The 27,896-nt window shown below is 53.5% G+C and overlaps 1 protein-coding gene across 2 annotated transcripts; it reads left to right on the forward strand.

Annotated features, from left to right (window-relative positions):
- Positions 1-12: 12 nt before the first annotated feature.
- Positions 13-15,259, forward strand: WNT4 (wingless-type MMTV integration site family, member 4). 2 transcript variants are annotated; one of them, XM_010577160.1, is made up of 5 exons: positions 13-37; positions 11,333-11,568; positions 13,752-13,883; positions 14,251-14,393; positions 14,618-15,259. In XM_010577160.1, the coding sequence occupies exons 2-5, from the start codon at positions 11,421-11,423 to the stop codon at positions 15,083-15,085; spliced, it is 891 nt and encodes a 296-aa protein (XP_010575462.1). In that variant the 5' UTR covers positions 13-37; positions 11,333-11,420; the 3' UTR covers positions 15,086-15,259. The 2 variants fall into 2 exon arrangements, with proteins under 2 accessions (XP_010575462.1, XP_010575463.1); XM_010577161.1 differs by lacking the exon at positions 13-37 and adding an exon at positions 8,148-8,161 and having other exon boundaries at positions 11,330-11,568.
- The last annotated feature ends 12,637 nt before the right edge of the window (positions 15,260-27,896 follow it).

The raw sequence follows: 27,896 nt of genomic DNA on the forward strand, positions 1-27,896 counted from the left end.
CCCCCCCCCCCTTCTCGGCCAACGCCAGCAACTGGCTGTGAGTAGCCGCGGGGCGAGGGAAGGGGAGGAGGGGGCTAGCGCTGACACTTGTTGATAGCCCCCCCCCGCCCCGGGGGGGCGGCGGAGCAGGTGCCGCCGGGGTCGGGCAGCATCGGGGTGCGACCCCCAGCTTCCCCCCCCAGCAACGATGCCGCTCGGTGGTGGCAGGGGTCGTAGCCCGCATCCCCGGGCAGGTGGGCTGCAGGGGATGCCGACCCTCCCCAGCCGCTCAGGTCCGGTGTATTAACGAGGCCGGTTGGACGGGAGCCGGTTATCGAGCCCCCGTCCCCTTTTTGTCCTTAAGTCATGAACCCGGACCACGCTGGGGGGACGATGGAGGTCGGGGCACTGGGTCGCAGCAGGGCCTGGGGGTTGGCGAGGCGCCGCGCGAGGGTCAGCGGGCCGGGGAAGGATTTGGCAGGGCTGGGGCAGCCGAGCGCGCCGGCCCCGGGGATCTGCGGCGGGCAGGGCTGCCCACGCCTCGGCCCCCCGGTTCTGGCAAGAGGACGGGTGGCGGGGGGCTGTCACACGCCACAGAGGAGCCCGGTGACATTGGGAACCCGCTGAACAAACACTGAAATAATGTGTAAGGTAAACAGGGGCGGAAATCGTTCTGGAAAATTCCTGCGTGTTTGCCAAGGCAGTGGGACTGTCTTCTGGGGAGACCCCCCCCCGGGGCAGAGGGGATGGAGCATGACAGCACCTTCCTGCCTAACTTTGAACGAAGGCACCGGTTCCTCCTAATTAATCTGCTCTGGTGGGAGATGGCGCTTCCCCTGCTCCCGGCGTTGCCGGCTGCCATGAACTAATTAGTTCCCGGTGCATGCAGCCAGCAGACCCGCTCTTGGGCTGGGAACAGGGGCCACTTCCATCTCACCTCCCCAGGTCTCCATCAGCAAGGGCAGGTACACCACAGCCGGTTGGGGAGCCCCTGGGGTTGTTGGCACGAAAGATCCCATGTGCCTCTCCCCACACCTGCGCTTAGGTGGGCACGGTCCCACAAGCACGAGGAGTCCTCTCCGCATCCAGCTCCCATCTCTCCTGCCTTTAGGTTTGGCTCGCCGGAGGCTGTGGGACGTGGGTGGGTTTTGGAGGATGCTCCCTACACCCCGGGGAAAGTGCCAGGTCAGCAGCATTCTCCGAGTGTCCTGCCCGTGGGAAAAGGTGCTCGCCCATCGGTAGCCGCCTGAGATGCGTTAGCACTTAGTCCTCCTCCCCTCCTCCTTTGCCAGATGGAGTGATTTGCGCGCCACGCGTCTCCGGCAAGTGGTGGGTGGATCATAGCAGCTATCGAGGTGGTCTGTTAAGCTGTCACGCTTCTGGTGAAGGTATATTGGGAACTGTGGGAGTGTTTTTCCTGCAGGGAGAAAGTCCTGCTGAAGAAGCCCTGCGGGATGGTGGCAGGTCCCCGGAGAGAAGCAGCCTCGGCTGCCGCAGGACGGGCACGGGGAAGTGCTTGGCGAAGGGGGATTTCACGAGCGAGGCTGACGAGCCTCTCGGCTTGGATGCACGGAGGTGGGACCCCCCGGGTCCCCGGCACCGCAAGCAGCTGGGATGGTATTTGGGAAGCCGAGGCGGAGGGGTGGTTCGCCGCAATAGACGGGGAGGGCTGTGTGCAGCCGTCCGTGCTGGCGAGGCAAAGGGTGGGCGCGGGGGGCTCGGCGGCGGGAGAGCAGAGGGCTCATTCCTGCCAACAGGGGAGGAAAAGCAGATGCATTTCAGCGCGTTTGAAAGGAAGGGGGTCCACTTTTTTTGATGTTGCAAATGTATCATGATAAAAGGATCGTCCACGGCTCGTGCTTTTTATTCTTTGCCTTTAGGATTAAGACAATTCCCATTGTTTATCTTCTCACATCAGAAACAAAGGCCGCTGGAGGCAATAAAGAGAGTTAGAAGGATCCCAGGAGTTATCAGATATTCGAGGAATGAGTGTGCCTCGTACATCTTCGTGAAGCCTCACGCGTGTGGGCTCCAGCATGCTCTGCTTTATCACGGAGCTGCCCGGGCGCTGCCAGCCCGTGCCCAGCACACCGGGGCCGGATCCAGCCTCGCTGGGCGCATATTTCTGCACATAGGTGTGTGCGCTGGGTGGCAGCGCACGGTGAAGTTTGCGTTTCCAGAAACCTGCTGGATTAGTGATTAAGCTCAGTTGTGACTTTTTTTTTTCTTCCCCCCCCCCAAAGCTTCTTTCGACCTGTCTGGACTTGCATTCCCCCAGCGCTTCAGAGAGACGCTGCTTGCAACACTTGAGCTGAAGGTTTTTCTGTAAGCCTGGCTTTGTGGGGAAGGGCTTGTTCTGGCCATGCAAATGGTGTCCTCTGAACCGCCCCATCCCATATAGAAGGGAGACGCTGTAGGTATCTCTCAGAGGGATTGCTCTGCTACAGCAACTGTTGAGCTGGAAGGGACTTTGCCAAATCTTTTCATTAAACAGACCAAGCTACTTTTTCTCTGGTTAGGAAGCAAACCTTAGGTGTGTTTTCTCAGTGTCTTGAGTTTGGGGAGTTGCTGCTTGGCTTGCTGTCTATCCAGAAAACCTCTGTTCTCTAAATCTGAAGAGATGCTCTGTTCCCCTTCTCATGAGAGCCTCGCGCTTGCTCTTCCTCCTGCCTTTGGAGGCTCAGAGAGTTTTAAAGCTTTTCCTCCTGCCTCTTCAGGCGCGTAAAATTACATAAAGGGCTGTAGTTAGTGCCTTTTAGATCTAGCTGGTTGTGCATGGGAAGGTCCCTCCAGCTTCTGCTCTATCCCTGGAGGAGTCCAGGGACATCCTTTATACGGGGGAAATAGCTAAGTTACTTTCCAAAGCAACTCACATTTCAGAGACTCGATTCAGCTCTTGAACCTGCACATGCAGTAGTGTGGTTGAATTTGGAAGCATGTTCTCTCAGTCATCGAAAACCATCCTGATGCTGGGGAGCAAGGTTGTAGAGGATTTCAGCCAAACGAGCACCTCTCTAAAGCCGGCATGGGAGCACCAGGCTCTGGTTTCAGTGGGAGGTAAAGGGCAAGCAGTCATGTAGTTATTTATTTATTTATTCATTTATTTATCTATTTTGGAGGGAGGGAAGTCCACCTGAAGAGGTGAACTAGAAAATGTGCAAAGTGGGGTGTGGGTGTAAGCATCCACTAACTGCACATGGCACTGGGGCTCCTGTGATCTGTAGCTGTTCGTGCGGTTTGAATGATGAGAGTCAAATCCCATGACCGGAAAGCATCAGATACAACAGGGCAGGGGTCCTTTATGGGCGAGACCCCTGGTTATCAAGGTATCTGGAAATCATTACAGCCTCTCTCCATTTTCTTGCAGCTAAAACTGGCTTTGGAAGAGGCTCTCCATATGTATGCTGGGTAGTTGATATGCGGTTATGCCGCTGCAGAGCAGGGTGTGCCACCAGCAGCTCCGTCTACCCCCTATTTACAGGGGTTTAAAACTTCCGTCTGGGCTTGAGACTTGACTTAAAGGGCCAGGAGCACAGATGGGCTTTTAAACCCTTTTAAAAAAAAACTGAATTTGAGCACTCTGGGAAAGCTTGAACCTTGCAAGTATCCGAACAAGCCTGGCTAAGCAGCTGCTCTCTAATAGTAACTACTTTTGAGGGCTGGAGAGGGAGGGATAAAAGGAGTTTGGATTTCTCTGGCCCCCTTTCATCTGAACATCACAAGGTGCTTTGCAAACGCTGGGCCTGATTCTCCGTGCTCATCCCTGACAGCTTCGAGGATGTTGCAAGAGCAGCCTGAACGCTCGTTTTGTGCCGGTTTGGATCATTGTGCAACGTAGAGGATTTGGGAAGAAGCATGCTGGAGTCCTACACTTGAATCCCTCTGTTTTTAAACCAGACTTGATTTTTTTTAAGGTGAGTCTCCCCAGCTTTGGTAGCGGAGAGATCTCGCTTCACCTTGAGCCTGGCTTGGTTTAATTTTGTACGAGATTCTTTGCATTGTCATTGCGACCCTCCCATTTTCCACCTGGCGAGGAACCGGTCCAACATTTTCCCAGCGGATGCCATGCCACCACGGCGCTGATTCGGCAGGTGCAGCTAGCTCCAGGGCAGAGCTGCTCCTGCCGAGCCCCGCTCCCCTCCCTGTGCTCTTGTTTTTTGATGCGAGGATAGTGTCAGGAAAGTTCCCCAAGTCACATCTGGTCTGGCAGCCGGGATGGTGGATTGCACCGATGGGGTTTGATGGAGAATTTCCTTGCTTTGAGGGCTGCTGTGGGTCGGATGAGTGGCTCTCCACTTCTGGGGTGCCCAGGGCTCCTTTGCATTGCTCTGAGGATCCTGCTGGGTCCGCGAGGTTGGTGTATGCAACCAGTGACACCCATTCCCCGAGGCTGAGGGGAGGGAGAGTGAAACCGGCAGCCTCCATTGGAAATATTTATTAGTTTTTATTTATTTATTTACAAGCCTTGCCACTTTTGACAAAAGCAGCTAATTTTAGCTCAGCGATGAAAACAGACTGGCTTTTAGGGTTGCATCTTGCCTCTGCCAATCTTGGTGCTGGACTTCCAACCAGTTTGGCTTGTCTCTGAGTGCTGGTCCTGTCTGGCAGGAAGACTTCAGGGCTGCATTTGCCAGGGTGTAGGAGGGACCTGTGCGCTCTGGCTCCTCAGCAGTGATAGGCATTTCTGTCCTAAGGAAGCCTCAAATAAAACTACATCCCAATCTTTAGCAGCAGAGCCTTATTCTAGGGAGGATGGACATGAGAGAGATAAAACCACTCTGCACCCCAGATTGTGCAGAACTGGAGCAGCTCCAACTATGAGCAACAGCAAGAAGCAGATTTCTTTTTTGCAGTGGTTTGCTATAACTCTGTGAGTCAGAACTGGACTTTTGCATTGAAGCAAAAAAAATATTTGTTACACTGCTGAGAGCTACTGTCCTCTCAATTAATTCATCCGTGCTGATGGAGAGAAATGCATTACAGCCATTTATCTGGACTTTCTTAAAATGATGAAATTGCTGAGCAATCCTGGAGGTTAATGGTTTTGAGGAGGTTCTTCCGTATTTCCTTAAAAGTGCAATGACACTTGGCTTTTACAGTACTTGGTGATTTTTTTCTTAAAGCTTGAAAGCCTTGCGAATCCAAAAAAATCTCAATCATCCAATGCTGCTCAAATGGCAGACTCTGCTCTGGATACAAAGTGCAGGTAACCTTTGTTTCCTCCAGCCCCAGGGTGTCTGCCCCCCATGCCTGTGGGTGACCCCCAACAGCATCCTCCAGGCTCTCCAGGAGCTGCTGCCATGGGCTGGTGCAGTTTGCAGCTGGGAAGGCGGCGTGCAGGATCTGGCTGGCTCAGCAGAACTGGAGCCAGTATTGTGCTTTCACGAAATTACTTGGGGAAAAAAATTAACTGAGTATCTTGGCCGATGGAGAGCAGCCTAGGGTCTATTGCAAGTTGGGCGAGATCAAACTAATCCTGCAGAAGGCTTCTCTCGCCACATCTTTGCAAATTCTGATTGAAACTAAAAACTTATCAGATTTTCTCCAACCAGGTCTAGCCTGAAGCGCTGCGCAAGGGGAATTCCCACAGAGCTCAGCCTGGTGGCCTGCACTTGCCTCCTCTTGCAACAAGGCATTGCTGTTTGTATTCGAGTCCAAGAGTAGCTTCTGTTGACTTACAAAGGAAGATGCAGTAAAGGATATTTCCTACACATCCAAAGCAGATTTCCAAAATGGATGCTGCTCTCAGGGTCTTCCCAGCTTCCATCCTGGTCTTCCCAGCTTCCATCCTGATCTTCCCCATCACAAAGTGGAGATGTTGACCCTGGATGCTCAGAAAGCCAAGAAGCAGCACTGGCTTGGGACCAGCAGCCGGGCCATCTCGCTGTCCCCAGAGACTTGTGATGGGCGAGGCAGGCCACCACCAACGGTTGGTGCATGGGTAGATGGGTGTTTGCTAGGTGCACATGGTGTTAGGTGCATGGCCCAAGATGTAGGGGGGACAGGATTTGAGCTGTAGGCTCACCTTAGAGCTCAGGCGGTGGAGCTGCACACTCAGGTCTGTAGGCAGGTAATGGTGAGCATGGCAATGCCTCCTCCTGGGAGACTGTTTTGGCAGCTGTTAATGGGAGGTGGGGATTAGGGTATGAAAAGCACGGTTTCAGCCAAGAGATGAAATGTGCAGTAACTGTGACGGGAAGGACTGAGCCAGAGAGCTGCTTTTCTTCCAGGGAAGAAACCAGACAGACTCTCAGATGATGACTTTGTAAATCATGGTTTACACTTAGAAGGGATGGAAAGGCAGGCTATCTAATCCCAGGAGGGGGATACCTAGTCTCTGGGAGGGACATGTCCTGCTGCAGAGCCATCAACTGGATAAGGGCAATGTTGCAAGTTGCAGGTCTCTGGCAGATCCTGACAGGAACATGCCCAAGTCCGCAGACCTACCGAACCATGCCAAGGATGTGGGTGGTACCTATGAGCCTGGCTGTGTTGGCACAGGGAGAGTGGTACTAAGCCCAGTGCCGGACACCACGCAAAAGCGCAGGGGCTCTCTGCCCCACTTAGACCTGCCAACCCTAGGACATCTCTCCATGCCTTGTTTCTGCTTGGAAGAGGAAAGTAACAAGGAAAAGATGATCCCTTTCTCCATAGCTGCAGGGTGGCTCCTTGTGGTTCCTGGTCAGTACCTCTATCTGTATGCATCTATCTGTCTATCTTCATGTACCTTTTTTTTTTTAAATCCTAAACAAGCCTTTTCTTCTTCCTCAGAAGAAACCTGTCTGCACTAGGCAGTGTCAATCCTAAGTACAACCCTGAGTCACTGGCTGACCATATGTCCAGCCACAAGAGGCACAGAGATGGGCCGCTGATTCAGGCTTTGTTCCTCCATGAGCAGGGAGGATGTTTGCAGAGGCTGCCTCTCAGAGAGGAGCAGAGCTGAAGCATCTTTGCCATTTAAGACAAACAAGTCTTTTGTGGCCTTGGCCAGGCAGGTTGAGTGTTTGCTGAACAGGGTGAAGCTTCTGAGCTCATCTGACTTCTCAGCATCTTTAAGTGATATATCAGTGATGCCACTGGCCTGGGTCTCACTGTTATCGTATTAAAGAAAATATTCCCAAAATGAGACAGTACAAAGAGTTCTCACACTTGAAACTCATTTGTTTAAATAAAAGAAACACCAGAGATTTCTGCTTTCTCCAAGACATCTGCTACCATCTTCCCTGAACCGCCTCTATTGAGAATTTGTCAAAGACTCAAATTTCCATACCTTCCCACGGCAGGGAATCTCCTCCCCTCTCCTTCTGGCTTTATCTGCCAACTGCTGTGGCTCTTCCTATGTGTTCTCGTCATTCCACCAATTATTCTTCCTCCTGAAATTATTATCGTAATTTTTATTTAAGTAGGGCTTCCCCGCCCCCGCCTTTTCAAAGCTCCCTGGATTTGAGGTTTCCTTATTTGCCATCTTGCAGGGTGGATCAACTGCAGCTGCTTAAATTATGGGGCTTCAATCTTGATCTATATACTGTGGATGGAAAAAAACGAAGGGCTTTCTGTCAGTTTTGTGTTAAATCAATGACTTTTATTAAAAGGGAGCTTGTTCTGTGAGTGACTTGTTTGGATTTAAAGGCAGGAGAAAAGAAACATAAACGCCATGATGAAACAAGAAGACAAAACTTGAGCAAATGGCTTGGGCAACAGCTCACCCCTTGAAACATTCTTTGCCCAATCTTGGAAAGGGAAGAAAATATACCATTATTTGGGTTTTTTCCACAAGCAGGGCTGTTTTGAGGCTGTATGTGAGACTTAAGTCATAATCTAGAGCTCTGTGCAGCTCTGCACAGCAATCAAGATGTGGTACCAGGATGGAGATCCGCACCAAGACCTTGCAGAGGGCAGGAACTGTTGGTTTCCTCCTGTTGTGCCTGTCTTGCTGTGTGTGCAAGTAGACAAAGGCTTTGTCTGTGGTTTCTACCACCTCAGTCCAGGAAAACGAAGTTTGGAGCAAGGTCCTCGTTAAGGACCAGGTGCAGTGCTAAAGCTGGGTTTTCATGGTGACCGTGGGATGCTGCAGATGGGTTTGGTGCCTTGCTTGGGCTCCACAGCCCTGAGAAACACTCTGTGAGTTGCGACATGAAAGCAGCTTTGAGTGCTGCTGAGGGCAGAGCACGTTTCCCAGCTCTTATCTCGCCCTTCAGCTACCCCAGAGAGGGGAAAGGGGTGAGATGTTCCTGCCCGGTGCCCCTGCATGTAGTGTGGAGAGATGCCATGTGAAAGCCTTAAAGCTGAGGTCCTTCAGCAAAGGTCCTTCCTTACATCCTTGACTCAAACTCTGGATCCATCCTGGACCAGGGACCAGGATGGGAGCCTCTACCCCACCCAAAACCCACCTTTTTTGGAAAGCAGTGATGGTACTCATGGGATGTAGGAGACTGGTAGCAAGCTGGGAGTCTGAGGGGCCATGGCATTTTAGGCACAGTTGCCTCCATCCCCAAGGAGGGGAGGACACACATGGGCTGAGGAGGGATGATGGCATACAGAGGACCTGTCATGGGGGAGAGAGGCCAGAGCACCGTTCTGGATAGCTTCATCTTATTTGCCTGCCTTGCAAAACAAATTACCAGACCTGTTCTTGGAGAGCTTTACCTATCTTTGAAGCATCCTTGGCCTTCGTTTTATCATCCCAAACAGCATTAAACGCTTGTTGGGGAGGCATCTTATCAGGCACATCTACTTGGAAAGGCTTGAAAGGCTCTGGTCACGCTTTTCTTCATGTGTGCTTTGAATTTATAGCTCCCCATTGCCTGGAGAATCCCGCCGAGCTGGAAAATATATTAGAAAAGGAGATGATGCCCCCATCCTGAGTAGAGCTGATGTTAATGTGGCTGTTACACCTGCGGCACGGCTCTCTCCTGCCAAGGTGCCTGCAGTTGGACCGAGCACTGACTCATCAGCAGGACCAGCCGTGCTGCTTTGCAGGAGCTGGTTCCCTGTTATGATAAATGCTGCTTAAGTTGCAGGAAGTGGGAAAAGCCAAATCAGCACACGGGGCTAGTACTGGAGGCAGAATATGGTTTTCTTGGCTTCCAGGCTCAAAGCTGATCAAGTGACCCACGGTGTCTTGGGATGAATCTCACCGCTTCATTGTGCGTCAGCTTCTCTACGCTCAGACTGAAGTGATGGCTGGACCTGGGAGGGCACAGGGCTGTCACAGTCACTCTGGGTTTGCTCAGTGTCAAACACCCTCAAAGCTCCAGAGGGTGATTTGCTGCCTTCGTCCTGGATCAGCCGAGTGCAGCGAGATGTGGGAACAGCAATTGTTGCACCCTGTGTCTGGGACCACAGCGCAGGGATGGGGACACTCATTGCATGGTGTGGGGGCCAGCAGAAAGGTGACAGCCCCGTGTTTGACCACGGTGCGGTTTCCAAGCCAGCCGTGTGCATCAGGGAGCTGCACGGCCGGTCCTCTGCAAACAGGGCTGTGCCCTCGGAGGAGCAGAAAGCCTTGGGCAAAGATGCTTAGCTAGTATAAAGGCTAGAAAAGAACTTGGCTCTGAAACCACGGCAGCCTGCCACTTCCCGCTGTCCGAGAGGCATTGCATCAAGTGATCTCCATGCACAAGGAAAGCTGAATGCTTTTGACGGCTCGCCATGCAGACTCCCCACGGACACTGCAAGCCAAGCCGGCTTTCTCACCGTCTCCCACGGCCTCCCAGTTGTAAGCATGAAACCAAGCTGGTGAATAATTCTGCTGATGCACAGAAGAGAAAATCCTGTTCTCTCCTCCTGGGGCAGACTGGCAGGACTAATGGGAGGAAGAGGCTGTGACAACTTGATTTTGTGGCTGAAGTCAGCAGATCTGGCTCCTGGGACACATGGGAACAGGCAGGGAGCAGGAGCCACTTTTGCACAGTCACTTCTCGGAGGCAAGCAAGGCTTCAAAGGAAAAATCCTTAGCAGGATGTCGCAACTTGGGAGGAGGAGGAAAAAAACAAGCAAACAAAAAAACCCACAAGCTCTGTAAGGCTGGGAAATGCAGAATCAAGGAATGAGGTTTCCAAAAAGCCTTCACTCAGTACTCGCATCTCTTGGTGCAGATGAGGTAGCAACATGAGCTGATGCTGGCGATTCCCGAGGACGTTAAAGCTCGGTGTGGTCAGCGGGTGCACGCATGAGTTTTGCCTGTGCAACGCAGGGGATGTCCCTGCTCCACAGCAGGATGGGGCTCCACCAGTGGCAGTGTCACTTAAACCGGGTGCTAGCAGCTGTGGGAAGGAGGGAGTCTCAACTATGCACATGCTGGCACAGGCACAGATAGAGGATCTGGGATTATCCAACAACCTGACCAAGCTGTGCGGGTCTATCTTAAAACCCCTCAGGGATCCAGAGGCTGGGGCATGGGTGAACACACACACATGCAAGGCGCGGTGGGTTGGGTTACTGGATGTGCAGGATGGACCATTGGGCCCATGTGCTCGGTGGGGACATGTCAAGAGCTTGTGGGGTCTTTGCCCCAAAAGGGGCAGCTCTTCTTTCCCCCTAGTTCTGACACTCAAGAGCAGCTCTGTAACTCCTTCTGCTGAGCATGGGGCAATGGAAAGTAGAGCACGTCACCTCCACGCTGGGCCAGTCTTTTCCAGGTCAGCAAAGACCTCATGGCCATGTTGGCTAGCCGGGCTGGTGGAGGAGGTGCCCAGCGTGTGTGGTTTTGTCCACGGCAGGCTCCTGACTCTGTCCTCTCCCACTTCAAGCCCTGCTCAAATCACAAGTGACAGGAAACCTGGCAGCTCCCAGAGGCCATCCTTGCCTGCTGGGGGCCAGGGCAGCTAAAAGCAGGCTGCAGGAGGGAAGTGGTTTGGAGGGCAATGTTTGTCGGTGATGAGCACAGAGCCATGCTGCGGGAGCAGTGTGGCAGCTGGAGCTGGCAGCCAAGCGCCTGTCCTGCTTGTTTTGGCTGACTTCAGAGACCTCTGGCTTTTCCTAGTAGCACTTGGATGTGCCGGTACTCGGGAGACCTGACCAGGCACATTCAGACAACACCGAAAATATCTTCCTTGCAGGCAACAGAGGCAAAGGGGAGCCAGCAGCTGGGCTCCCCCAGAGACAGGGGACCAGGCTGCAGAGGGATGGTTGTTTTGCTTGGGCTTGCTCTCTGCCAGCCAAAAACACATCCTGCGGAGCCACTGCAGTGGCACATTTAAGGTGACCCCAGATGGGCAGCAGGCCTCAGCTATGGAGGGGGATGAGAGGCTGACTCTCCTCACTGTTTGTGGTGCAGGGTGTCCCAGCTGAACGTGAGCTCATGCTCCCCCAAACCTTACCTCCTAACCAGTTGTGCTGGCTGTTGCGGCAGGTACCTGGCAAAGCTGTCTTCAGTGGGGAGCATCTCCGAGGAGGAGACTTGCGAGAAGCTGAAGGGCTTGATCCAGCGCCAGGTGCAGATGTGCAAGAGGAACCTGGAGGTGATGGACTCGGTGCGGCGTGGAGCCCAGCTGGCCATTGAGGAGTGCCAGTACCAGTTCCGCAACCGCCGCTGGAACTGCTCCACACTGGACACCCTGCCTGTCTTTGGCAAGGTCGTAACACAAGGTGAGCCGGGAGGATGCATGCCTGGGGTGATGCTGCATGGGGGGAATGGCTACAACAGCAGCCCAGTGGGCTGCGGATGGGTTTTGCTTGCTTGCCCCTGAGCCAGCGGCTGGGGAGAGTAGAGAATGGCCCAGTGTTGGATCTTGGGGCTGACGGGTCTTCCCTGGGCATTTCAGCAGGGCTCTTTTGACTGTGTTGGGGGCAGCATATCCAGACCCTTGCAGTTCCTCAGCTGCTGGGCGCTCCTGCCCCCCCCAAACCTTTTTCACACCCAGCGGGTGCCCATTGCATGGAGGCAGCAGCCCAGAGCATCCGGAGAGCCTGGATCTTTTACAAGGACATGCCAAGTTCGAGCGGGGGGCCCTGCAGTCGCCCTGCGGTCTAATCTCTTCCCCGCCAAGCCCAGGAGCTTCGCTCCGCAAAGCCGTGGCTCCATTTATTCGGTCTCTTCTCTGGGCAGCCCCGAAGCGGTGACCGCTGCCAGACTGGTGTGCTGCTCTCAAGCAGAGCCGTCTGTGGGCGAGACCTTGGGAGGACAGCCCTCTGCCGCCCGATGTGAGTAAAACACGCGGTGGCTGGACCCTCCAAGGTCAGCATCATCACCCACCACCACCACCCAGCTGCCAGCCTTCGGGGGGATTTATGGCCAGGGCAGCCCCTAGCCCCTCTGACCCCCGCTGCACAGAGGCGTCCCAGAGGCACAGGGCTGTGATCAAACCAAGCAAGGAACCAGAGCATCAGGGTGAGGAGACAGAGGGGAAAGCCTCTCTGCAACCCCTAGAGACCACCAAAGCGGCCCTTGCCTCCCCTCAGGTGCCACTGCCATCTCTGATGCGCCCTCTCACTTCCCATCCCAGGACCCATAGACAAAGCCTCCCCCCCAGCTCCTTGTTTGACTTTCCTCCCCTCAACGCAGGGGTGAAGATCTCTTCTTGTGAAGGTTCAGGGACTGGAAATACCAGAAATACCAGAAACTAAAAGTCGTCTCTTTTTAGGCAGCCACAGCACAAACCGACCAACACGATCCTACTATTAACCTCGATTAACTTGGAGGCGGTTCAGTCCCCGCGCTGGCTGGGTCCTCCCCAGCCACTGCCGCCTGGGCCAGATTACAGCTGGGCCACCAAAGTCTGGGCTGCGACCACCAAAGTAGCTGCTCTATGTCCAACCGGCAAGCCGGGGTGATGTCTGCTCACAAGCCGTCCCCCCCTCTACACCAAGCATGGGGCTACCCGAAATGCCAACCCTCCTTGCTCAGAGATGGAGGGGCTGTATCCTCAACCGGCCTCGGAGGACGGTGGGGATTTGGGTGTTGCAAGAGCTGATCCCTGGCCATGCTGCCCTGTGTGTTTATGCCCAGGGATGTCCCCTGACTTCCCAAACCAGCTCTTCCTGACCGCGTGGCACCACATAGGTAGATGCAAGAGCTGGGAAGGGGCTGCACACTGGGGACCAGCATGGTTTTGCAAGGCGCTTTGGGAGCAGAGTGGGGTTTTGCAGGGTAGTTTGGGAGGTGCTGGGAGCTACAGGACCCTGTGTGAGAGGATGGCAAGGATCTGCAGCTGCAGGGGATGTTCCTGGATGTGGAAAGCAGCCAGCTATTTTGGATGCAGGAGGGATTTCATGGCAGAGGTGCCCTGCAAGCACCAGGCAAGACAGTCTCTCCATATAAGCTCTGGAGAGCTCTCCCCACATTGGCAATACAGCCTTTGCACCTTCCTTATTGCCAGGTTGTAATTTACCCATTGCATTCATGTTTTTAACCTTGTGGGACAGTTCCCAGCTCCTTCACTATTGCAAGACAGGACTGTCACTGCTGCAGACGATCTCCCAGCACCGAAGTGTCTCTGCTGAGACTGGTCCAGGTTTGGCACTAAGCAAACAGCATCCCTAGGAGTGGGGAGGATGAGTGTCCTGCATGAGGTACCCCATCTTGGGAGGAAGAGACAGAACAAAGGGCTTGACCTGATAGCTCTGCATAGCATGTTTTGCTGAGCCAGTTTTCAGACCAGCTTTTCAAGGGGGTTTATGTGCAACACCAGCGTTAGGAGGGAAGAGGAGCAGAGACACATGCAGCAGCACATCAAGGGCCTTTGGCCACCTGGCTGCACCCCCTCCAGAAAGTCCTCTTGCGTGCCTCAGACTTGCTGCCACGTTTCCCACCATTGTTTGTGCTGTTGCAGGGACACGGGAGGCAGCATTCGTCTATGCCATCTCTTCAGCAGGGGTGGCCTTCGCAGTGACCCGAGCCTGCAGCAGCGGCGAGCTGGACAAGTGTGGATGTGACCGCACGGTGCAGGGGGGCAGCCCACAGGGTGAGCATGCAAGGGCGGAGGGATGGGACAAACGAGCAGGGCTGCAAAATGGCCAAGGATGGAAATGCCCACTTTCTGGAGCCATCCAGAAAGGAGGTAAAAATTAAAAAAAAAAAGCCTCCTGTTAGTCTACATGAGTCCCTCAAAAAGGCATCTGGGAGCATCACCCATGGGACAGAGAAAGCATCTTGTCCATGTTCCCCCCACAGGGCCACAGTCCCCAGCTTCCCCAATCCCCTAGGCAGCCCAGCCTAGTCAGCAGCAAGATAGAAGAGGGGGCAGGTCAGCTGTATTTTAGCAAGAGCAGGGCTGGAGAGGACGAGCAGGGCAAGCTGGCTGTATGTCTCATCTGTGCTCTCTGCCTTAGGCTTCCAGTGGTCAGGCTGCTCCGATAACATCGCCTACGGCGTGGCCTTCTCACAGTCCTTCGTTGACGTCCGCGAGAGGAGCAAAGGGGCTTCTTCCAACAGAGCGTTAATGAACCTCCACAACAACGAGGCAGGGAGGAAGGTAATGGTGAGGGGGAAACCTGGGCAGCCAGAGCGGCTCTGCAGCATCCCAGCTGGGCTCTGCAGCCATTGCTTGAGCCATTTTGGCTTTATTTAATCCCATCAGCTCACGTACATCAACATCACTTCTTGCACAATCCTTCCAGACCCCATACGTTGCACCCTTCTTTCTGCATCCATCCTGAGCCGACCGTCCCATCTTGTTTCTTGTGTCTGTTCCTCCAGGCGATCCTGAACAACATGCGGGTGGAGTGCAAGTGTCATGGTGTGTCAGGCTCGTGCGAGTTCAAGACGTGCTGGAAAGCCATGCCCCCCTTCCGCAAAGTGGGAAACGTCCTGAAGGAGAAATTCGACGGTGCCACAGAGGTCGAGCAGAGCGAGATTGGATCCACAAAAGTGCTGGTGCCCAAAAACTCCCAGTTCAAGCCGCACACAGACGAGGACCTCGTCTACCTGGACTCCAGTCCCGACTTCTGTGACCACGACCTCAAGAACGGGGTGCTGGGCACCAGTGGCCGGCAGTGCAACAAGACCTCCAAGGCCATCGATGGCTGCGAGCTGATGTGCTGCGGCCGGGGCTTTCATACGGACGAAGTGGAGGTTGTGGAAAGGTGCAGCTGCAAATTCCACTGGTGCTGCTCCGTCAAGTGCAAACCCTGCCATCGGGTGGTGGAAATCCATACATGCCGGTGATGCACAGAGGGAAGCACCCATCTGTCCCCGTCTCTAACTGACCTTGCTTCTCCCTTGCCCCAGAGCCAGGACTGAGGAAGTAACCCAGATGCTGCAGGGAGAGCGCAGCTCTTTACAGAGACAAAGCCCCAGAGGAAAACAGATTTTAAGAAAAAAAAAAAATATTTAAAGTTTCAAAAAATTGACCATTGTTGGATTTTATTTTGTTTTGTTTACTTGCTTTATTTATTGCTGAAGCCAGAGCCCCTTGGTGTCCTGTGCCAGCAGGGACATGTCTGCTCTCAGCGGCTGGCTGGGGACCTGCGTGACGCCTGCTCTCATCGGATGAGCTCCCGCTGACTCCGGAGCATTGCAAACAGGAGGTGTTTAAGCCAAGGCTAGCGTTAGGCACTCGGTATCTTCTATCGCAGTTATTTTTATTTAAGGCATGTGCTGAGCATCCCAGAGCACTGCTTGCCTTGGCTGAGCCTCGGGAGGGGATGGAGCACAGCCAGCATGTGCAGCCAGGTGCATTGCAAAGGATGGGCAGATGGCGACAAGGCAGCACTGTCCCCAGGAGTTAAGCTCCATGTGGGGAGAGCCCAGCCAGGATGATCAGTATATGAGGGGGCCATGGGACACTCCTGCATCCCCTTGTTGTGGGGTGCTCGATGGCCTCCCAGGCATTGGCTGGATTTTGGAGCAGCTCCAGTGGCCACTCTGATTTACAGAAGCTCCTCAGCAGCTGCCCAGAGCTGTCAGAGGACGCAATGTTCCCACCATGCTCCCCTTCCCCTTGCAAGCCCCCCTCTTCCCCCCTCACTTCTCCAGCATCTTGTTCAGCTGGAGACTGTGAAGAGGGTCCAGAGAGGCCATTGTACCTGTAATTCAGTGACTCTTAATGGGGCTGGGAGCTGATGGGAGGAAATCCCAGGGGATTTCTTTTCCTCTGTCCCATAATTGCCCCCACCTTGCTCACCAGTATCCCACAAACAGGTCCCCTCTTCTTTCTCCACATGCCTGTTCTCTACACCCAGTGAGGGCTCTGGGGACAGTCCCCCGTCCTGTTTGCTGCTGAGAAAAGCAAAAGTATAAAGTGGAGCAATTTTGGGGGGTGAGGGAAAGACACTGCTGGGGGGAAAGGCAATGCTCATGCTCTGCCACTATCACTGTCTTGCCCTTGGGAAGCGTGAGAGTAGGTCTAAGCCAGAGGGATGCTGCCATGTGTGCCCCGACCACCAAGATTTAGTACAGCAGGGCCCCAGCTGCCCTGTCTTGCTCCCTGCAGGCTGGCCTGGAGCGATGCCATGAGGATAACGCGCTGTCCTACCCGCTCCGGCTTCCCCTCTGCCTAGGATTGGGTTAGTGCAGAGTCCTTGCTGCAGGATGAAATATTTGGAGAACTAATAAGCAGAGGGGCACTGCGAGGGGAGGTAGAAAGCAAACCCATTCCTCTCTCACTCACCCACTTGTCTGCAAGTCAAGAGGCAAAAGGGGAGCAGAGAAAAACCTCAAAATGGCACCTTGAGCCAACAGGAACATCTGTCCATGCTGCGGCAAGGAGTCGGCATGGGGTGGCATTGCTGAGCCCTTCTGTGCGAGCTGGGAGTTCCCTGCGTGGTCCAGAAAAGTCTGGAACTGTGATCGTCACCCTTTGGGCTGGAGGAGGGAGTCCTTCCAAACCTGCAGTCTTGTTTTTCTTCCTTGCTTTGTCTTGAGAGGGGAAAGGTTGGGGGAACGCGCAGACATACGTTAAATCCCGTCTGTGCTGTGGCAGTGATGGGCTGGGGGAGAGTCTGTGGTCGCTGGAAGGTCTCCAGACACCATCCGGCTGGAAGGCTGCTGACAACTGACTTGAAGCAGCACAGGGCAAGGGAGGTTTGTATCAAGGCATCCCCCCAGTACACCCCAGCTGCCTCCCTCCTGCCTGCTCAGCCCCAGCTCCAAAAAACCCTAAGCAAAGGGTGCCAGGTGGCAGGGGGGGCTGACACCCTGGGGAGATGCCAAGGTGGAGCCACCACAGGTTGATTCACTTCAGTGCAAACCAGAGATCTCACCAGAGCAGGGATTGCCTTTTCAATGGCTTGGTTGGTCAAGGGTGCAGCATCCTCAGGGGGTGATCTAAGCTTTGCCCCCACGATTCCATCTCTTTAGCCCCCCAAGGCTGCAAGTTCTCAAGAACCTTGGATACTGTTCCTCCTCTTCCCAGCTCATGCAGAGGAGGTCACAGACCTCAGGCCACTGGCCCAGTTTTCTGTTCATTGTCCATCTAGGATAAGGGCCAAAGCTGAACAAGACAATCCAGATCAGTGTGGAGATAATCTCTGCGCACAGGATTTTTTCAAGCTGCGATGAAAGCTGAGCCCTGTAAACGTCACCCAGACCCCAGCTCTGCAGCGCTCTGGCTCTTCTCACAACTGTAAATTTCAGCACCGGGGGGAGGTGGGAAGTGCCTTTTTTTCATATTTACTTTGTCTATTAAATAATGAGTTCATGCTGAATGAGCCACAGGGTTTTCTTCTCCTAGCAATCAGGCTCCACCGGGCTGTGTAAAAACAGCACATGCTGCAAACACCTAATTGTTGTTGGTCTCCTCCTGAGAGTCCTTAGCTAGGAGGAGAGGTGCCCACATGGTGTCTCTTGACAATGCAAAAGGGACACTAAGGCTGTCCTTGTCCCTTCTCCTGTCTCTCCTCAGGAGATGCTTACGTTTGGACCGCAGGCTACATCCCTGCTTTCCCATCAGTGGAAGGAGAGCTTGCTCACTAATCTTCTGCCTTAACCACCTGACACACCGCTGGCTTAAGAGGCCACTTATCTTAGATTTCAGTAAGTCTGCGACTTCCTCCTGTTAAGAGGGCACTGATATTCATCTGCTTAAAACAGTGCTCTCCTCCCCTGCCTGCAGCCAAGGGGCCACAGCTGCTACATGTGCTGCTGGAAGCATCTTACCAGTGGTGTCAAGGTACGTTTGGGCTGGGAGGGGGCAAGAACTGCCCGTAGATGCAGAGTCAGGGACCTGCATCCTGCCTCCATCCCTGTGCTGTGGGGTGCTGGATTTGGAGGGGATGCGGTGCCAGATTCCCAGCACACTCCAAGCTGCCCCCAGCCAGTGCATCTCACTTGTCCCTTACCCTTCCACAAGCCAGGGGCACTCAGCTGCATCCTTTCCACGCTGTTCCCTACAGTCCAGTGCTGCTCGCTTCAGCATGGGCTGCTGCTGTGTCCGGCTGCGCTAACACTCTGCCTTGTCTCATTTTTTAACTGTAGGTGTCCGTTTTTGTGGTCTCCAGGCTCACCTTTCCACAGGGTTCATGGTAAAACCAATGGCTTCTCTCACTTTGGCCTCCATGGGTGGCAGGGGTTGAGGGCTATTTTTTTTAAGTTTAACTGTTGTTGCAGAAATAGGATGGTAGGATGGGAGAAAATGAGCCCCGAGCCTCTCAAAAACCCTTCCTTCAAACGGCTCTTCCCCTGGGGGATCCCACCCCACAACCCCCCAGTTCCATCCCTTCCTCTCCCCACTCCAGCTTCAGCCCCAGGTTAGGGACTGTCTCCACTTCCCCACATCACCTCCCAGCATGGTGGTGAAACAAAACATGCTTCACCCTCGTGCTGAAACAAGGTGCAAGGAGATGCCAGTTACTCTGTGACCACAGACAGAGCAAAACATTCATGTCCTCCTCCTCCTCCTCCAGTGCCCCCCAACTGCTCAGCCTGTCCCCTACATCCCCCATACACCCAAGAACATCCCACTAAGCCTCTCCCCACCATGGCATCCCTCCACAAGCTGGCCCCCATCCCAGCCCCACAGGCTCGACGCTCAGTCCTCAGCCTCGGCCCCCTTGACACCCTCTCCCTGGTGAGCTCATCTCTCCTCCGAGGACTCGCAGACCGACATCTCCACCCGGCCTCTCCCGCTCATAAACCTTCCTGCATGTCCCACTGCCAACTCGAGATCATTGTGGCAAAAACAGGACATCCCCTCCAAGTCCTCCCCACCCTGCTCCAGCGGATGGGTAACTCCATGATTTTTTTCCCATTCCCCAAACTCCCAACTTCACCATCATCTCCTACTCTTTCTTTTTTCTTCACCTTTTCTCCTGGAAAATCCACCCCATGCGTCAAGTACCTTCAACCTCAGCTACTCCATGCTCTGGGCTTCACATCTGCCAACTCTCCACCCTCCAGTCTGAGCACGACAGGGCCAAGCACGTGGGCAGAGCTGATATTTCTCTCCAGCTGTTTTGGCCACATCACCCTCGTGCCCTTTATTGGCCATGAACACTTTCATCACTCCCAACTATCTCATCCTCCCTCCCCGGGCATGCTCAGCCTCACCCGCCACTCTCCTCACAAAGCAATTAAATTACCATCAGTGACATTAATAGCGCTCATGCAGAGCACGAATTAGCACTCACATCCTTTCCCTCCCTTACACCGTCAGCGAACGTAATAGCAAATCCCTTTGCATATTCCTGAAGTGGCAACCACTGTAATGTTCCTGTATCTCCTGCTCTCCCTTTATACACATGAATTTACCAGCTGGCTGTAGGGAAGCCAGGTGATGGAGACAGCAGGAAACAAGAGCTTGGGACCACTGAGAAAAGATGCTTTAAAGATGGGATGGTGTCTCTCTGCACGGGCAGATGGCAGAAGAGAATGAGTCGTTATAGCTGCCACGTCATGGGAATTGGAAATGATGGGTCTCACCTCAGTCTGGCACAAGAGCACCCACACTGGGGTGATCACTGCTCCCACCTACACTTGCTGAAGATGTCAGCAGTGTCTTGGCCACCCAAGCAGTTCCTCCATCAGCCCCAAAGCTGTGGCAGAAGGCCACGCTGAAGGACGCCCGGCGGAGCAGAGCCTTTGACAGCAGCGTGATCCCGTGACAGCAGGAGGGCGCCCAGCCAGCGCTCCTCAGAGAGGCCTCCCGACCCTGACTGCCAAAATCCTGCTTTAAGTACAGGAAAATAAATTGTGCAACCTGCCTTAGACTGGATTGTAACACCCAGTGCACGCGGAAGGGGAGGAAGGGGCAGGAGCCAGGCTGAGGATCAGGCCCCACATCTCAGCATTTAGGCTGGACCATGCTAACATCTTGCACTTGAGCAGCACCTGCACCAGACGCTCCCCTCCTCGTCTCTCACAGGTATGCCCGAGATGTTTCTGCAGCCGCACAGCCCTTCCTCAGGGGTCCCAGAGATGTGGCCACACACAAGCCCCATTCTTGTGCCTGTGCTCAGACCTCAGGAGCCATGAGCTGCCCTAGGCTGGCCTCCTCACCTGGCAAGACATTCCTCCCCCCATCCCAAATCTGACCATTAATATGCATTAAGTGCATGTGCAAGGCATGTTGGCTGGGAGATTCTCCATACCACTGCAGATCCCCAACCTGCCCTGGGAAGTGCCTCAACACCAGACGCTTGGTCCAAAGCAGCTAAATCATACCTCAGGTGTCCTCTCCTTCCAGATCTCCATCGATCACGAGTGAAAGCTCAAATTGCAAGCTTTAATCAGTTGCTCAGGAGTGCAGAAAAAAAAAAAAAAACACCCAAAACCCCTCAGTGGCTGTTGAGCCGACTTGTCCTTCCAGGTCTTACCTAGGACAGTTGTTGCACTATCACAGCTTTGCTCCTGTAATGGCAGCCACACGAAGCAGATGCAAGACAGCATTGAAAGATCCATGTGAGCTTCTCCACATGCACACCACAAGTGAGAGCAATTATAGCAAGGCATAATAAGAAGGGGTTGGAAAATGCAATGGTCTGTCTCTTCAGATGTCACAGGCTCCCTGAGCTGGGTGGTAGCCAAACTCAGCCCATGAGAAGGTCTCACCACTGCCTCCAGCCCCTCTAAAGAAGGCTATCAAGCAAGGTTGCAAAGCAGGCAACCACCAGTTAGATAACCTCCCATCACAAGTGACTACTGGTGTACAGACCAGGAACCAAAACCATGATGGCTGGTCACTTATCTCACCTGCCTTATCATCCCCAGGTGCCCAGAAGGTGGTCTCAGAGGTACATGCACCCTTTGCCAGAACAGGACCACTGTTTACCAAGCAGGAGCTCAACAGAGCTGTGACTTCTTCCCCACACCATAACCTGAGACGCCATCAGCTTCTCCAGTTCCCATCCTTTGGCCTGCAACATGATTTCAACTACATGCATGTACAAGCATTGCTTTGCTGGTCCAGAAACAAGAGATGCACAATCTGCTCCCACCACATGTCAAGGAACTGTCAGAAAAATTGCCATGGCCAGGAAAGGATGTAGGAAGCCAAAAGCGCTACTGCATCTTCCTCCTTATCTACAGTTTCCACCACAGAAACCCAAGAGACTCAGCACCTGACAAAGCATGCAATTTACAGCCTCAAAACCTCAACTTTTCTGAAGGAGAGAAAGTTGGTGTATGGAATTTTATCAGTGAATGGCTTTTGAACCCAAGAATGAGAAATTTAAAAGGGAGTTTTCAGGCTGCTTCTGAAAAACAGTTCAGGCACCCTGTTGTATTGCAAAAAAGTTGCTTGCCGAGCTACTGTCCAAGAAGGAAGTTGTGCAGAGAATTAAATGTGGCAGGATTATAGATGCCTTCAAACTCGAAACTTGGCTATAAAACAAGATGTCCAAGAAAGACTACAGAAACAGAGAACACGTTCAGAGCAGTGGCAGGGGTCAAGGCACTGTGGTTTATATGCAGCTCAGCTGTAGGAGTGAAAAAATCTGGAATTCTGCAAAAAAAAGGAACATCAATATTCATGTTGCCTCACAGAATTACCAGGGGTAACAGACCTTGCACAGACAAGCTATCTGAGGCCAACCACAGGGTGACTGTCAACTTGCAGCCACTTCCAAGGACACCATGAAGATGGTTCTGGAGTCTCTACCTGCAGCAGGATATTTAACTTATTTTGCATGGTAACAACACCCTCCAGGCTCATGGGGGGCTATAGGAAATGCATCTCAGAAGACTTCATGTTGCAGCTTTCTATTCTAGAGCCAAGTCCTGTCTCTGGAAAGTCAGAGGCAGGTGACCTCAAGCACTTCATATTTTGCTTCATTAGCAATGAGCCACACTTCCTTCCACCTGGTTTGCTTTGTTTTGGAGCAAAAGGCAGGCTTATTCCAAGTCCACCAGTAGACCTCACTAGATCTGTGGTAATAAAGACAAGTGGGGAATGAGCATGGAAGAAGACATCTCGCAGCTCCAGGGCTGCCTCTCACATACGTGGAAGTTGGTGTGATGGTACTGCATCTTTGCTGTTTCCTCAAAGCCAAGAGAAGAAAGACACCAGGTCTGGATGGAAAGCAGGATGAACGAGTAACCAATGGGGCAAAAGAAGGAAGAATACACACAACCCACGGCACAGCAGGAAGATGCACAATCTCAAGGGGACTGGGACCATAGGGGGAAAGTGGGACAGATGGGACCCCCAGGATGCTATTAAGAAAAACAAACTTTGAGATGAACATGGGGAAAGGCAGAACAGCCAAAGTGAAACAGCAGCAGTGGAAGCCCTGCAGATAGCTCATTTGGGACTTGGCCTGGTGCAAGTGCTCTGCTTTCTCTGGCCAGCTGGAAAATCTGCAGCCATTTCATTTCCACCAAGAAACCTGGAACATCTGGGAGGGCCTCAGAGCTGAATTAGATGCAAAATAAATCAGTCCTTTGTGTCTTTTTTTCTCAATAAAGTCACTTTGCCATCTCAGTTTTCCACGTGCCACAGCTAGGAAAGGTCAAGCTGATAAAGAAGCACACTGGGATGATGGTGCACCTCAGAGTCCTTGTTTGAGGTTGCCTGCAGATTCAGGAAGTCAAAGCATCAGTTACACTCTGCTCTTGGGCTTTTTCCTTTTACATTCTCTTGGTTAGAGAAGGCTGGTGTACATTGTTGTACATGCAAACCACATGGAGGTTTGAACACAATCCTGGTCTCCTTGGTGAGTGTCAAAAGCACAGAAGCCCTGATAAGAGAGGACAGTCATGCAATGTGAGGGGATCTTCCAATACCATGGCCGTGAGAGAGCTGCCAACCTAAAGGCTTTAGCAGGTGAAGATGCTGGAGGCAACAACATACCATCTAGAGGAGCAGAGGTCAGAACAAAGACGGGGCTGAGGAGGCAAATGGAGATTTTGGAGCTGGATAGCCTGTCCAGGCAGAGGCAGCAGTGGAGGTGCTGCAACTTCCCCAAGCCCTCTCTGAGTTTCTCAGCCAGCATGAGCTGGAAACCTCCCAGAACTGGGCAAACAGCCCAGGAGAAGCTGAGCTCTGGACTAGTGGGGATGGTGCCTGGAGAGCAGATGAAGCCGAGGTCATAAAAGCCAGTTAAGAGTGAGGGCAGTGGGACAAATCTACTTGAAATCTTCCTGCACGGCTCTGCCACAGGTTTAAGAGCAGCCCTTTGGAGGTGCCCAAGCTCTCCTAGCAGAGCAGTTTCCCAGCTGCAGCTCCTGCATCTTCCCATGGTGCCAAGACCCATCTGCCCCTGTGCTTCCCCATGAAGAAGATGCCCCACTGCTATGGAGACAAGAGAAGTAGATGCTTGACTGGGAAGGTGGAGAGCAGTTGTTTTGTCACTGCTGGAGAAAGTGCTCAGCCCATCAGAGATTTGGGAGGAACCCAATTCTGCCATGGGGCTGAGCACCCACAGCCCAGTGCACTGGAGGAGGAAGGGCAGGATCCCAGCACTTGGTCAGGGATGACACTGGGCATTTCACAGGTCATGTGAGCACAATGACCATTTCCAGGGACGTTCTTGGGCACAGTAACAGACTCTGCACATGTTTTTCCAGCCAAACCCAGCTCAGGAGGGTCTGTTCTGTGCCCTGATACAGCAGAGGCCCTGAGCTTAATTCTGAAAGTACAGTAAAAATCCCCTCTAATAAACAAATTCACGATGGTCCTAATAATGCCAACCCCCTTTTTTTTTCATTTGTAGCAACCAATGGGGAAGCCACCTCAAGCTGTTTTTTCCTCATCCTATTTCTGTCTCCATCTCCCATTTCCTTCTATCCAATATTACCTTCCAAATTCCAGCTCTGATCCTCAGATAATTCGAACATATTGCATTGCTTTACAAACTGTGTTATTTTATCCCTTTCACCTGCCACTTTTCTTTTAGATAAACACTCATAACTCCCAACATATCACTTTAACTCTTTGACCATCACTGGAAATTGAACCAGCCAAGACTTTCACGGGGGAAATTCTTTCCTCTCCTTTCTTCTTTGCTTTGTGCATTAAGCCAAGCAAAATCTCACCTGCCTTAGCACTGTCTTCAGATCATTTTACTTAAGCTCTGCCTAATAATTTCACCAACTTCTTGGGTTATTGTATCTGTCCAGGCTGGACTTGTGGTGTAAAGCTGTCTTAATCACAGCTCCTTGTTGAGGGCTACTCATTTCCTGCCCCAACCATCACCTCTCAGGATTTGAAGACCCTGAGCTGTGTACAGGATACCAGATTTAGATACAGGCACGCCCCCAGCAAAGCAGGGAGCTGACACATCTTACACCTGTTTCCCATCACAATGCAATGGGCGCGGACAGCACCATGAGCAGGAGCTGAGCAAAAAGCTCCCAAATGAGGAGCATTTTCCTAGTGCTCCTTCCATATCACTGCCAGCACTTGAAGTCCAGCCCTGGCTCGTCCTTGCTGTTGGATCTCAGCTCAGAGTTGCTCCAGCATCACCTCTTGAACATGACCAGTGTCCTGGAGAGCCAGAAACAAGCCATGGTGGAGCTGGGGAACAACAAAAACATGGGGCAAAGGGAAAAAGTTGCAAGCTAGAAATCCCTTTTTCCCCTACAAACAAAAATCAGGAGCACTTTACTACTCATTCTCACATCCATCGCCCAGGGATCCCTGTTCAGCTCCTTCGGCTTAGCTGTACCTGCCCTCCTCAGGACTCACATCCACCTCCTGCAATCATGGGATCAGCTAAATCACCATCCTTCAAAACGTCTCATCCCCTCAGTCCAACCTTAACTGCCTTAAAATATGTTGTCCTTCCCCAAACTTCCTCCTTCAGGACACTGGACCAAAGTGGGTTTTCGTTGGAGTTTGCTAAGGCAGGGGTGTTGCAGGGAAGCCAGCCACCTTGCATGGAGTCCCTGCACAGGTCAGAGCCAACAGCAGCCATTCAGGTGTGCTAAAAGGAGACCAGCATTGAACATGTCCCTCTCCACTCTGCAGTAGCTGGACCCACACTGAGTCCTGCTGAAAATCGTACCTTGGCCAAGTGCTCCTCACTGCCGGGCCACCATGGCCAGCAGCCTGGTCCTCTGCCTCTCATGTGCCTCACCACCACCACGTCCTCGGTTTGGGTGTCACCCCAGTCCAGATGGGCTATGGGAACATGTCACGCATGGGGCAGGTCAGGTGGTAACGGAGAGAAGCTACTTAGAGCACAACTTTCTTGCTCCCACATGAAAGCATTTCCTGGTATTCACCAGTGGATGCAGCGCTTACTGTCACCTTCCTCCAGGGCCACCTTCATCATCTTTCAGACATCGTTTGGAAGAGAAAAAAGCCAAAACATGAGGGTCTTGCAGGGTCCCACACTAATGCAGACTGACCTCCTGGCCTCAGCACTCCACCATGGAGGCAACATCCCCTTCCCACTCAAAACCAGAACTCAGGGGCCACCAGTGGGACCAGACGGACTAAAGTTCTGACATGAGGGATAGCAGGGACACCTCACAGTTCGGGAGGGAACCCACAGTCCTCTGAAAACTGCTGCTGGCTCCCTTGCCATGAGCCTCAAAAGGCTGCCGGGAGGTGCCTGGGTTAACAGGGCTGCTCCACAGAGATCCACCCGCTCAGCCTGGGGTCACAGCCGATCCGTGTCGCAACGTCTCTCTGAGTCATCCGTTTCCTCCCAGTCACCGAAAATTGCCTCTAAGTTTGCACAGATGGTGCTTAATCCCCGTTTGGACAATGGGCGTTTGGGCTTTTAAACGGCAATTACTAAATGAAAGCAGGGGGAGGGATGGTGAGGGGTGGGAGAGGGCACAGGCAGGACTGCAGGATGGAGGCCAGTGGTCCAGCAAGCCAGGCAGTGCTTAGCATCCAGCAGGGATGCAAGCACTGGACATGCACCCTGGTTTAGCCCACAGAGGCTCAAAGCAAGTCAATGCTAAATCTGAGAGGGATGAGGACCAGAGGACTGTATTCCCTGGATAAGGACTAGTGGACCATGTCCACCACAGAGACCTTAGCCTGCCTGGGGCTTTCTGTCCTTGACCTGGTCTAGACCGCTCTCCCTGCACATCACCCTGGGGGTGCCATAGGTCAACAGCATGGTCATTGCTGCACGAAAGACAGTGGTAGGGTGGGTGGCTCCTTCCCAAGGCCAGGAGAGCATCTGGCAGGTCCTCCTCCCACCCTGGATCCCACCCCCCTCTGGGAAAGGACATCCTCCCACCACAGATGGATGGCTGATGCCATGGTGAATTTGGTCTCCTTGAAGGGGAGTGACGCTGAATGACGCTGCGTCCAGCCTGCAAAGGGAAACGCTCAGCACCCTACGATGTGTGCCCTGGGCTTTGGTGCTGGCATGGCTGGAGGTCCCAGAAACGCTCTGTACAACAAGCGGTGTGGTGCTTTCAAGATCTCTCCTCTCCTGCCTGCACTCAGCTGGACTCACATTGAGGTGGGGGAACTGGACCCCTTTGTACCACCACCCCAGCCCCAAAGCTATAGCAGGACCAGGTACAGTGAAGGTTCAAGGATGAAGGGGGTCAGCCCATGCTTGAGCAAGGGGGAAGACCTTCTGTGGGGCAAAATCCTCCTTTCCCACTGCTCATCCTTTCCAGCCACCAGCAGGACCACTGGGGGACTTAAAACAAGCATGAGAGCAAACCTGGGCTGAGACAGGGCAGTGAGAGCCAGCAGGACTCAGCACAGGGATTTGGGGCCGGGAAAGCCTCTTCCCTGCCAATTCCTCCTCTCCAGCTCAGAAGAGGTGACGTGGGGCAGGGAAGGGGGTTGCTCTTTATCCACCAAAAGCAGAGCATCGTTTCTCAGTCCCAGGGCTCCCGAGCAACGGGGTCACAGCTGAAAAGCCTCCGCTCCCTGCAGATTAAGTAGGGCTGATGCAGCCAGGAGAGGCGAGATATCAAGGTCTCAAGAGCCCTGAGCAACATAGCATGGGGCCAGCTTTCCTCCCCGGCTGCACTCGCTGTCCCCGTCACGCGTTTGCGTCCGTTTGACAGAGCCCCGCACTTCAGAAGCAATTAGCAGCCGAGTTGAACTAATTCCCCGCGTGGCAGGTCCAACACAAACAGCGCACGCTGGCCTGCGCCCCACACCTCCGCGTGCATTCACCTCTGTTTCGGAGGGCCAGGGCGTCCCTGCCAAGAGCAACACAAATAACCCACTGCTTCTCCAGGTTAAGAGGCAGCCCTGGAGGGCTGGAGCTTGGTGGCCGGGGCCGTGCACACTGCTGCTGGCTCCTAAGCCGGCAGAAAAGCAGCCTCTGTTAACAGCTCGGGTCAGGACGGAGGCAAGCAACAAGGATTCGTGTATGCGGTGCTTGTCCCGGGGGGCCAGGGGGGAAAAGGCGCGAGGTCTGGGGGCAGGCAGCGAGGGAGTCCCAAGTCAGGGAGCGGGGGGGTGTCGGGCTGGAGGGGAGAAGGTACTTGCAAACAGCACCTGCGGGGTGTTTGTCAGCCCCGCGGAGGCTCCAGCAGCTGAAATAACAACTTGGCGAAGGGGGGAAAATGCTGCTGGGCCCCCTCGCCCCAGCGCCAGTCCCTGCCGCTCGGCTCAGGCACTGCTGGGATGCAGGCCGGTGGGTCACCACAGGGACCGCCCAATCCCTTCTGG

Source organism: Haliaeetus leucocephalus, unplaced genomic scaffold (assembly GCF_000737465.1).
Source record: "Haliaeetus leucocephalus isolate CR32 unplaced genomic scaffold, Haliaeetus_leucocephalus-4.0 Scaffold556, whole genome shotgun sequence".
Taxonomy (NCBI): domain Eukaryota; kingdom Metazoa; phylum Chordata; class Aves; order Accipitriformes; family Accipitridae; genus Haliaeetus; species Haliaeetus leucocephalus.

Coding starts and splice junctions, on each gene's coding strand:
- WNT4 (XM_010577160.1), top strand. CDS start 11,421: ATGTGCAAGAGGAACCTGGAGGTGATGGACTCGGTGCGGCGTGGAGCC. Junction 13,884..14,250: donor GCAGGGGGGCAGCCCACAGG/GTGAGCATGCAA, acceptor TCTCTGCCTTAG/GCTTCCAGTGGTCAGGCTGC. Junction 14,394..14,617: donor ACAACGAGGCAGGGAGGAAG/GTAATGGTGAGG, acceptor CTGTTCCTCCAG/GCGATCCTGAACAACATGCG.